At 40.1% G+C, this 13,018-nt stretch overlaps 1 protein-coding gene across 1 annotated transcript in view; it reads right to left on the bottom strand.

Annotated features, from left to right (window-relative positions):
- Positions 1-5,853: 5,853 nt before the first annotated feature.
- TTC6 (tetratricopeptide repeat domain 6) overlaps positions 5,854-13,018 on the bottom strand; it is a 158,791-nt gene continuing 151,626 nt past the window's right edge. The window contains exons 29-31 of the mRNA XM_040410990.1: positions 12,489-12,659; positions 8,567-8,792; positions 5,854-6,892 (exon numbers count right to left, since the gene is read on the bottom strand). Coding sequence (XP_040266924.1) covers positions 6,726-6,892; positions 8,567-8,792; positions 12,489-12,659 — 564 coding nt within the window. The 3' untranslated portion in view covers positions 5,854-6,725. The remainder of the gene's footprint in view (positions 6,893-8,566; positions 8,793-12,488; positions 12,660-13,018) is intronic.

Raw genomic sequence — 13,018 nt, forward strand, 5'->3', positions numbered from 1 at the left:
TTACTGTCCATTTTAGTGAGAAGACAATTCAAACACTGAATCTGAAAGGATGTGTCGTCTGAAAACACAGCAATGAGAGTTGACCTCTGAAATACTGAATAAGGTACATTTTAGATCTTTCCATATTGCAGAAGGAGGAACCATTGAAGTAATGGAAAATTCATTGAATGATGTCTAAAATCAGTAGTGAAGCATGGGACAACCAGAGCAAGTCCAGGGATGTGACAACATTTGGAGTTGGAGGTTTACTTTGATTGGAAGGCATTATAAATGCTAAGAAGTACAAACACATTTTAATATGTGACTGTATCTGTGGAGAATGATTGGGAAAACATCAATTGCAAAGAGAGATTACCTCAAGCAGAAGCTCTGAAGATGAAGATCAAGCCAAGAGTTCTTTTGAGATCTGGAGGCACTGAAAAATATCCCTCCAAACTTTTAACTTAAATTCTTAGAAAGTATAAAAAAAGAAAGGAAGTCGTACTAAAGCCAAATGGAATAAATATTAATGGCTGGTTTAGATTATTTGCCTTGTAAATCCTCCAGCACTATAGCAAAAGTGTGTGCTTATAGGCATCCACCAAAACACATTTTACCTATTTGTCAGACTTTGAGAGGGGTGCATCATTGGACTTGCTGACATCTAGACTTTTCTGATCTAGCTGTTAGGAGGTTTGGGAGCAGTGGTTATGTGAGGGTATGGACACACAGCAAACAGGCTATGGACAGCCCAGATAGACCACTCATAGGGAGGATCATTTGCACTAACAGCTCCCACAGTTTAGTTGTCCCCCATCCTGACACCGGTAGAACCGTCATTACACACAACAGGCTCTGCCTGGACCATTTCTTAACAGAAGGAAATTTGGTGACACGGCGCCCATTACGTGTCCTACCACTGACATCCAGCCACTGTCACCTTTGTTTGTTGCGGTGTTATGAATGAGAAACCTGGACGACTATATACTGGGACCATATCATCTTTAGCGACAAACCCAGGTTCTGCTCAGGTTCCGAAGACATTTTGGTTTGCATACAGAGGCCTTGTGGTGAGTGTCTCAATCCTGCCTTCGTTGTTGTTGCGATACACGGCCCAAACTGCTGGCATGATGATCTGGGGAGCCATCGCTTACAACAGTTAGTCACCCCTAGTAGTGATACGAGGGCCACTAACAGTTCAGCAATACGTGTAGGACATCCTGTGGCCACATGTGTTGTCGCTCATGGCAGGGCTTCCAACAGGCATTTTTCAGCAGGATAATGCTTGCTGACATACAGCAAGGGTTTCCCAGGAATGTCTACACAAGACTGTAACACTCCTTGGCCTGCCCAATCACCAGATTTAATCGCCAGTCAAGCATTTATAAAAACAACCTATGAGTGTGCAGGATCTACAAGCCCAGCTGCATCATCTATGGGCAAATGTGCCCCAGGATACCATACAGAACCTGTATGCCTCCATGCCAACTGTATCTTATCTTGCATCTAGTCTAGAGGTGCTCAACAGGATACTAGAGCCTACTTTTTTCCGCAATTTACTTCTCCTTTCACTCTAATATTGTAATCTCTTACATATATCATCATTATATTCAAACTGAGAAAGTTTAATTTGATTTCAAAAACTCCTTCAAGGTACTTTGTTTTGTCAATAAGTGTATATATTTCTTTCAAAAAGCAAATAATGTTTTAAAAAAAAATATAAATGACACTCACCAATTCTATTGCCCCGACTCCAGCTCCAATAATCTTGGTCTCTGATTCTCTTTCATGCACCTGATCAGATGCCGTCTACCTATGTGATTGCTGCAGCCAATTACTGGCCTCAGTCGTCTTGGATGTACATACGGTGAAAATGAGGACATTGATTGGCTGCAGCACTCATATGTGTAGACAGAATGTGACCAACTACATGGAAGAAAACAGAGACCGTCAGGGACCACCGAAGCAGCCGCAGGGAATTAAACATATTTTTTTTAATGTATTTTCTTTTTTATTGCAAAGCATTACCTGCCTTTAGGAAAAAAAATATATCCACAAAAATCTTTTAAAAGAGCTGTTTCACAACTTCTGCCCACATTCTGACATATGTATGTCAGAGGGGGGAGTCCACCGGTTTTCTGATAACCAGAATTGGCATCCACTACCAAGTAGCCTTGAAATGTACAAGGGCGACCATTTATTTGACTGGCCAGCATGTAATACTACATCACAAAAAGGGGAAGATTAAAAAATATATATATAAATAAGCAAGATATTTGCTGCCATTTGTGCAAATCAGATTAGGAAATTAAATCAGGGATCTGACTGGTTGCTATGAACGCCTCCCACACTTTACATATACAATACTTCTTCACTGTTTGAGTTCATCTGAGGAAAACTTATTGAATGGGTACATATTGTTTATGTGCACTGAAATCTGACATCTTAGAGCCTCGTTTGTCATCATACTACCCAAGACGTCAGATGAAATTTATAAAAAAAAAAATAAAATCTCTGCAGGCAAAACTGTCTTATTCTGCAGTCAAGCAGATGCTGCAGTCTCATTAACTTCAATCAAACGGAAAACCTTTCCTGCGGCAAGCAGTGTTCGAGAAATGCCCCAGCTATAGAGGAACTCTAGATATATATTTATATAGTCATTTTTCTTATATCTGGAACCTAACATCCTTAGAAGATTTGAAAATCGATTTACACTAAACTAATACCATAGACATGATACTAAACTAATACCAAATAATATCTATCATCAAAAACATTTTTCATTTCTCTCATTTGCAAATAATGAATATATGAAGACACAGATATACACACACATGATAAAAACCTACAACAACCTCATACTATCAAGCACTGCCCCTAGATCAAAACAACAACCAAATCCTAAGCAAAAAAAAAGCAAAAAGATCAAATGGGACTATATCTTCTAAAAATATATAATAGTCTTTATTATTCAAAGTTCTTTACTACACATCAAATAATAGGAAAGAAAGGCACGATGAAATAGATGCAGAAAAAATTGCATGAGGCACATACATCAGATAACGCACGCCATATCAAAAAGTATTATAACAAGGTATAGCCCTGGGAGATAATTAGATCTATTAAAAAGAACCCCCGATATAGATATACCCCAAATCCAAAATAAATAATATAGGAGGCCCTAATTACTACAAACTACCAGGGAAAGTGATTATATCATCAACATGTGCGCTGTATCACTCCTATAATAGGTCACCATAAAGAATATATACACAGTTTTCATTTGTACCAAACAGCACACATGTAAATCATAATCACAATCTATATCAGAAAGAATTAATACATATCTGGGAAGAATAGCCAAATAAGGCGACAAAAACCTACCCACAGACATGGTGTGCAATAAGCTGGGATGCCACCCTACGCACTGGCACCTCGACGCGTGTTTTGCCTCACAGGCTTCGTCAGGAGGTGATTACTTTTATAAAATGGGGGTATATATAGGGAAAAGCGGATTGGTAATGAGCTACAAGGTGAATCACCTGAGAAACACCATCTGTAGCGCGACTCCGTCATGATGGCTGACTTCATCTTTCAGCGCGTCCCCATGGCACGACCGCGCATGTGCAGCGCATCAGGTAACGTGTGACGGAGCGCATCCAGATGAAGTCAGACAGCACATGTACCGGGCCGCGTCTTGGTGTAAACATGTGATTACAAAGACATGTGATCCTGTAAGAGCATGTGACCTGTTTAAGACAAAATCATGCGATAAAGCTCTTGTACATAGCGTAGGTATAATGGGCGACATCCCAGTTGTAAAACCTCATGATCAAAACAAATTTACACCAATCAAAAAATATTAGAAAATCATGATCATTCTATATAAATTTACCTACATGATCAAGTAATAAAATACATATATAAAGTTACCCACATGATCTTGTAATCAATTACATATCATTAATAATAAATCACAAAAAAATATTAAAAAGAGACATTAAAAAAAAGTATATACTTATTTAAACAGTTCATAATATAGATAAAATGGAAAAATGCTACGGCACCCAAGGACGTTCTGTGCAAAAATCCCGGTCTTTATTTATTCTTCACCAAAATACAGGTACAGACAGCAACAGTGACACGAGAACCCCACTGCTCCACACGATCTACGCGTTTCGAACGGTGTCGTTCTTACTCATGATCATGATGTGCAGCATCTGAAACTACGGATACTGGAAGCCTGTGCTGGCATTTCTCCTGCGGTGTTGCTTTCAGTGTGTGAAGAGTGGGAGAAGAGGGTTGCATTGACAATCCAACACAATGGGCAGCACATTGAACACATTTTATAAGTGGTCAGAAACTTGTAAATAACTCATGAAAGAATAAAGTTACGTTAAAACCAAGCACACCATTGTTTTTCTTGTGAAATTCCCAATAAGTTTGATATGTCAAATGACCCTCTTCCTATTGAAAAAACTAAAGTTGGATTCAAAATGGCCAACTTCAAAATGGCCGCCATGGTCACCACCCATCTTGAAAAGTTTCCCCCCTCACATATACTAATGTGCCACAAACAGGAAGTTAATATCACCAACCATTCCCATTTTATTAAGGTGTATCCATATAAATGGCCCACCCTGTATATCCAACATTGATTTATCATCCAGACTAAATAATGCTGACCGCAACTGAAAATACCTAAACCAAGAGAGGTTTTCTACATTATGTGATAACTCCCTGAACGACCTAATCTCTCTATCCTTAACTACTTGTGAAATGTAAAAAATCCTATTCTTTGCCAAAATTTATCCGCTGCTATACCATCTAACATCTGTAGATGAACGTTATGCCAAAGAGGCGTGAATGTAAGTGAACCCTTTACCCTCAACCATATTCTAGTAGTAGCCCACATTTTAGAAAGTAATTTTATAATCTCTTTATAACCCCGCTCTTGGCTAATCAATAGTCCAGATTCCAAAAGAGTAAATATGTTATTATATGAATAACTCCCTACTAGGCTCCTTAAAAGTGCACTATTTTTCCATTCGTAACACATCAATAACTGGGCAGCAATAAAATAAGTAATGAACTTTGACTAATAAAGACTATTATATATTTTTAGATATAGTCCCATTTGATCATTTTTTTTGCTTAGGATATATACATATGAGCCTGAGATCAGAATATTAGAGATCTTGTAAGGTAATTTATGACATTGTTCCAGGAAATTTATAATGTTTCGAAAAAGAAAGAAAACTAATGGTATGCCAGTTGTGCCAAGTGCCGTGCTGTGTTCAAGTACCGGTGGCCAAAAGAGCTGCAGCTGGCTCTAATTAAACTAATGAAGACCACACTGTTTAGTGGGTCTGTATTGTTAAATGTCATGCGGTACTGAAAGTGCTGCGCGGCCAGTAACAATACAGACCCACTGAGCAGTGCAGTATTCATTAATTAGAACCCGCTGCAGCCCTTTTGGCCATGCGGTACTCGAACACCATGACATGGAGGGGAGGAAGCACTGGGAGGCTAAGGTGAGGAGCAGACGTTAGGGAAGGCGGGCAGTTTGGGCACTTTGAACAGGAAAGCCCACTTCCCTACCGCTTTCCAAAGGATTAAAACTGCTTTTTCTGAAGATTGTATTTACAAAAAAATTACATACATGTATGTTAACAATGCTTATCCAAAGTTCTGATGGCCTTTACTGTTAGTTATATTACAGACTCCCTTGTAAAGCTGACCTCATAATATTTGAACCTGCTCTTCATCTATAATATTGTAGAAAAGAACACAATAGGAGAGAAGAGACTAAAGAATGCAGATATTAACATGTTAATAAATACATATGTGATTTTATTGCTAAGTTGTACAAAACAAGGTTTAAGTGGCTTTTCAGGAACTTACCAAATTCTTCACAAAGACCAGGAATCTTCGATAATTAAAAAACAAAAACACAAAATTCTTCTTCAGTCCCTTGCGCTCCAGAACTGTGTCTATAGTGATGTCATGAGACTTGATTACATTATGCAATGGCTAAAGGCCATGCTGATGTTTTGTCCATGGCATCTTGAAGTCCAGTGGACAAAGCATTCATGATATGCCATCCCTATGGATATAATGTCAACAAGTCAACGCAGCCTACTGCTCACATTTGAGGCATTCAAGGATTCGCAATGATTCCGTGCAGGTTCACAAACTTTTAGAAAAACGTCTTAAAGGGTTTGTCCAATCTCAGCATTTTTGGCATATCATTAAGGATATGTCACAAATGTCAGATAGGTGCTGGCCCCACTTCTGGGACCTGCTCCTATCTCCAAAACGGGCCCCCGATGTGAAGTAGGGCACACCACATTCTGTCCATTCACTGCTATGAGACTAATACCCGAGCAAGCGCACTTGGCTATTTTTATAAGTTCCATAGCAGTGAACGGACAGCAAGCCGCACAAGTACGACCACCTCCATTTACCACTATGGGACTGCTGAAAATAGCTGAGCCAGCACTTGGCTATTTTTGGAAATCCTATAGCGGTGAATAGAAGATGTGCATGGGCAGCTGCTCTGCTTTCACTGTCCTGGAGATCGGAGCGGTTCCCAAAGGTAGGACCTGCACCTATCTGACATTTGTAGCATATCCCAGCAATATACCACAATTGCTGAGATAAGAAATCCCCTTTAAGGTTCTTACATGTGTGAGCATACAAGGAACAGATCCAGACCAATGCCCTGAAATGACGTCCCCAATATGTCAATGATGCCTTTCCACTTTGGCGAGTCCCTGAGTCTGGGAAGACTGTTGTAATATTGTTATAGCTTGCTCATAATCCTCAATGGCTTCTTTAGCCAGTCCCATTTTTCCTCTTATGTCCGCTCTCAGCTTGTACATCAGGGGATCTCCAGGTTGAAGAAGCAAAGCTGTAAAAATCAAAGCATGATGAGATCCTCATGATTACATTGCTGAAGAGCCTAGTTAATAACTTTCTGAATCAAGTGTAAAAGTTAGCCTCATTCCATAGTTACATATGAAGAGATGTAAAAATGTACAACACAAGCACGTGCCATGGAGATGTACACACTTCAGCTTAAACCACTGAGCAGAAAATTTGCACGAAAAGAACTAGAACTATCATTGAGCATGCATAATGTAAAATCTGACAAGATGTGTTATTCCACAATAAAATATATTTATGGGAATTTCACTGATCTGATGGCCTGTCATTACTTCTAACAGCCTGTATTATTTGTATGGGACAGAAAACAAGTGCTGGACAACATCCTATGACCGCTGTCAGGGAAGATGTGGGGAAGTTGAATTACTCGCAGCTTCCCTTCTCTAAGCTTCAAGCTTGTAAAGGGAATACAGCCCAGAAAAAAATCTGTCTAAGGCCTCATGCACACGACCGTTTTTCGAGTCCACACTCGTGTGCGGACCCATTCACTTCAATGGGGCCGCAAAAGATGCGGATAGCACTCCGTGTAGTGTCCGCATCCAATGCTCCGTTCCGTGGCCCCGCAAAAAAAATATAGCATGTCCTATTCTTGTCCGTTTTGCGGACAAGAATAGGCATGTCTACAATGGGCCTCCCGTTCCGTTCCGCAAATTGCGGAAGGCCGTGTGCAAAAAAACTGCACGGTCGTGTGCATGTAGCCTAAGAGTGAAGGTCCATGAAATCAAAAACTATAGTTTAAAGGGGTATTGGCATCTTATAGAACATACTGTTAGGATATGCCATTACTATATAACAGGTGGTGGTTTCTGGTACCTCCATTGACCCTGAGAATGAAGGGAAACTGTCTTGATGCAGCATTTCTGCCCCTTCAGTTTTTCCCCCACCCAGTGACACTCCCAGCCGGACACATTCACTTTAATGGAGCTGTGCTGCAGTTCTCCTGCACAGAAGGTAGCAGTGATGCTGTTGCGCAGGGAAAGACTTATACAGACAGAACCGCAGAATCAGCCCGTGTCATTCTTAGGCTAAGTTCACATCTCCGTTTAATTTTCTGTTCTTCTGATGTATCAGCAGAACTGAGAAAAAAGCAGGATCCTGTAAAAAAAAAAAAAAAAAAACGGATCCTGTGCATCAGTTCCATCTGCGCAATTTCCTGTTTGAGATCTGTTTTTTAAGACGGAAAAAATACATTGGACAACAGGACATTTTTTTCCATCTAAAATAATGGCTCAAATGGCGTAAATGGCTCAAATGGATGCCAAATGTGCATAACTGATGCACAGGATCAGTTTTTCTTACAGGATCCTATTGGTTTTTTTTTTCTGTTCTTTTGACGGATCAGAAGAACGGAAAATGAAACTGAGATGTGAACTCTCCCTTAGGTTGGTGTAAGTTCCAGAGGTCAGAACACCCCTGATCATAAATTTCCTAGAGTAATGCCATCACTTAATATGATGTGAATACCCCTTTAAGTCCCGGTTTCAATACTGTATTCAAATGTAAGACAGACCAAAGCCACAAAATGTATGGTCTGAAAATAAGCTCCTGATCTGATCAGGACGTTCTCAAAATCAAGTCATTAACTGAAACCTGAGAAAATGTTCTTTCTTTATAAGGGTAAAGGAGATGAGTATGGTACCTTGAGATATGTCGCTTTCGGCTTGCTGGTATTCATGTAAAGTGTTATGTAAAGTGGCGCGGTTGAAATATGCAGCAGAAGATACTGGACAGAGGTCTAGGACCCTATGAAAATCCTCCAGTGCTCCTTGTGCATCTTGTAGAAGCATATTTGTGATCCCACGGTTCAGAACAGCTGATTCATTCTCAGGATCCAGGTCTATGGCAAGGGAGTAGCATTCTTCAGCCTGTGACGTGTACAGATTAATTAGAAAATTGCATTAACAATGAATGATCAAGGACTTCATCTAAAACAACAAAATTATTCAAATGACTCAATGAAGTTTCAGAAAACAGATGTGTGTGGGCAAAATCACAATTAAATGCTAAAAAATATATATATTTTTTTTTAATCTTAAAATGTATTTTTTTTTTAAATCATGCCTGCTAATGCAATGCATAAGAACAACAATACACTGAAAGGACGGTTGGTCTGTTTACCAGCAAAGAGTGTTTAAAGAGGACTTTTCTATTGAAGTGAAAAATAAAATGGGCAGCATGCACAAGGCTGGGATTCGTGTTTTGCGGATCCGTGATTTGCGGTGCATGAGCCCTAAACAAAACCATTTACCAGGAAATGCAGTGTAATATGCAGGCAGCCTGTTACACAGCAGGATCAGCTGAGCAGATTGATATATAATTTGTGGGAACAGATTCAGTATAATTGTTTATTCATTCAAATATCTGCTGTCTCTGAACTTTAGACGACCTTCATGTAACACCTCTCCCATGTACAGCTATCAGTGAATGACAGCTATCTCTGTATATACTTACACAGAGAATTCTATCACTGATAACACCTCCCCGTGTACAACTATCAGTGACTGACAGCTATCTCTGTATACACACTTACACAGAGAATTATATCACTGATAACACCTCTCCGTGTACAACTATCAGTGACTGACAGCTATCTCTGTATACACACTTACACAGAGAATTATATCACTGATAACACCTCTCCGTGTACAACTATCAGTGACTGACAGCTATCTCTGTATACACACTTACACAGAGAATTATATCACTGATAACACCTCTCCGTGTACAACTATCAGTGACTGACAGCTATCTCTGTATACACACTTACACAGAGAATGCTATCAATACTGATAACACCTCCCCATGTACAGCTATCAGTGAATGTCATCTATCTCTGTATACATTCTTACACAGAGAATGCTATCCATCACTGATAACACCTCCCCTGTGTACAACTATCAGTGACTGACAGCTATATGTATACACACTTACACATAGAATGCTATCAATTACTGATAACACCTCCCCATGTACAACTATCAGTGACTGACAGCTATCTCTGTATACACACTTATACAGAGAATGCTATCAATTACTGATAACACCTCCCTGTGTACAGCTATCAGTGACTGACAGCTATCTCTGTATACACCCTTACACAGAGAATGCTTTTAATCACTGATAACACCTCCCCATGTACAGCTATCAGTGACTGACAGCTATCGCTGTATACACACTTACACTGGGATTTCTATCAATCACTGATAACACTGCCCTGTGTACAGCTATCAGTGACTGACAGCTATATCTGTATACACACTTACACAGAGAATGCTATCAATTACTGATAACACCTCCCTATGTACAACTATCAGCGACTGACAGCGATCTCTGTATACACACCTACACAGAGAATGCTATCAATTACTGATAACTCTTCCCTGTGTACAGCTATCAGTGACTGACAGCTATCTCTAGATACACCTTTACACAGAGAATGCTATCAATTACTAATAACACCTCTCCATGTACAACTATCAGCGACTGACAGAGATCTCTGTATACACACCTACACAGAGAATGCTATCAATCACTGAAAACACCTCCCTGTGCACAGCTATCAGTGACTGACAGCTATCTCTGTATACACACATACACAGAGATTTCTATCAATCACTGATAACACCGCCCTGTGTACAGCTATCAGTGACTGACAGCTATCTCTGTATACACACTTACACAGAGAATGGGATCAATCACTTATAACACCTCCCCCGTGTACAGCTATCAGTGACTGACAGCTATCTCTGTATACACACTTACATACAGGGAATGTTAACAGTTTGATAAGACAGCCTCTGTGTACAACTGAAGTCAGAAAGAGCAGAGGTTTATCCACTTAACGCATATTCACATACATGTAGTTGATTAAGGAGTTGTAAGGAGTGGGCTCCCACACTGAGCTCGCTCTACATGCAGTTAGTGCCAGATGTAGAATACAGCAAGCACCTGCGGCAGTGACTGGTAATGGAGATGATTCTGATCCATGTCCTTTAACCCATCAGATGGCACTGTTAATAGCCACCGTGGCATCTGTGGGGTTAGAGGGAGTGGGCTCCCTTTGTCCTCCAATCATAGCCCCATGGCAAAATTGTAGAGCTACAATTGGTTGTTATAACATCTCGGGGCCTTGTAAGGGCTCCTAGTGCTGTCATAGCGAGCTGCCTGAAAAGCCGTGCCAGAGGCTGTGAAAATCAGGCAACCTGTGAAATCAGAGGATCATATGTACAAGTCCCCTTAGAGGAATAAAACATACAGTAAAAAAAGTGAAAAAATGTTTTTATAAATATATATTTTTTAAAACACAAAATTTACTAAATTCCAATTTTAAACATAAAAATAAATAAGCTGCTTCAGAGAATATCTTACAGTAACTATCAAAATATGACAATAATTACCATGCATGGTTAACGGTGTGAAAAAACTTTACTGTTTTTTTGGTCATGTTGCCCCCCTCCCAAAATAAAATTTGAATAAAAAGTGATAAAAAGTCCTATGTACCTCAAAATGGTAGCAATAAAAACTACAGCAGAGCCCTCACACAACTCTTTAGACAGAAAAATTAAAACGTTATGGCTGTCAGAATATGGCAATGCAAAAAAAGTTTTTTTTAAGTAGTAAAACATAACAAAAAAATATATAAATTTGGTGTCGCTGTAATTATAGCGACCCTTAAAATAAGGATTTCATGTCATTTGTAGTGTGCAATGAAAGCCATAAACATAAAACCCAATAAATCATGGTAGAAATGCATTTTTTTTTCCAATTTCACCACAGGAAGAACTTTTTTTTCCTGTTTTCCAATACAAGTTATGGTTATCTAAATGGTGCCATTATAAGGTACAACTTGTCCCACAAATAAGCCCTCATATGCCTATGTGAACAAAAATGCCGGTCTTAATAAATTACCCCCTTAGTTTTATCTTTGCATACTACATTTCAAGAGTTGAGTGTTTTTGGCTTAGGTTTACTAATGGGAGAGGCTTAAAGGGGTTCTGCAGTTTGTTTAAACTGATGATCTATATTCTGGATAGATCATCAGCATCTAAATGGCGGGGGTCCGATTCCCGGGATCCCCGCCGATCAGCTGTTTGAGAAGGCTGCGGCGCTCCGGGAGCGCCACAGCCTTCTCATTGTTTACCGCAGGCCAAGTGACGTCACGACTAGTATCAATGGCCTGGGCGGGGCTAAGCTCCATTCAAGTGAACAGAGCTTAGCCGCGCCCAGGCCAGTTGATACTAGTCGTGACGTCACTTGGCCTGCGGTAAACAGTGAGAAGACCGCGGCGCTCCTGGAGCGTTGCTTCCTTCTCAAACAGCTGATCGGTGGGGGGAACAGGTATCACACCCCCGCCGATCAAATGCTGATGATCTATCTAGAGGATAGATCACCAGTTTAAACAAACTGCAGAACCCCTTTAAGGCACAATGCATTTTGAGTCTACAGAATTCGTAGATATAAGACATATATTGAATACTTGGAATGAGTTTTCTTCTTATCTGATACATACTGGAAACCTTAGCTACACAATGCTTAATAATGAGGTTTTGATAATTAATTACCTGTGAGAACTGCCGGTTATGGAGATATAGGTTTGCTGCATTGAAGTAAGCCAATGAATACTTGGGATTGGCAGTAATTGCTGACTGGTAATCCCGCATCGCATTGGGTAACTTCCCCATGAACTGATGGATGACTCCTCGATTTGTGAGCAGTTGTGCAGTCACACCAAGCTGTAGGGAGAAATTAGGGAAAGAGTAATAAGAATGAAAGATGACACGTCCATCATTTAAAGGACAGTTGTGTTTTGTAACGGTTATTAAAGGGAATCTGTCACTACATACCGCCATAGTAATCCAAGTGAAGTGTCAGATGTGTGCACGTCTTCTAATGTTTCCCCCATCCCGATTGGTGTTCGCATTCCAGAGAAATCCTTGATTTTGTGATGTGCAAATTAGCTGCTTGGTGCAACGAGGGTGTCACTGTTGCACCTCATTGCACCAAATGATCTGCTCCTTATCTCTGCCAGCTGATCTCCCCCAGTTTTGAATGACAGGGTAAGACTGGGGAAAAGTACTCTCGCCTGGCTCTG

This window comes from Bufo bufo, chromosome 11, assembly GCF_905171765.1.
Source record: "Bufo bufo chromosome 11, aBufBuf1.1, whole genome shotgun sequence".
Lineage (NCBI taxonomy): Eukaryota > Metazoa > Chordata > Amphibia > Anura > Bufonidae > Bufo > Bufo bufo.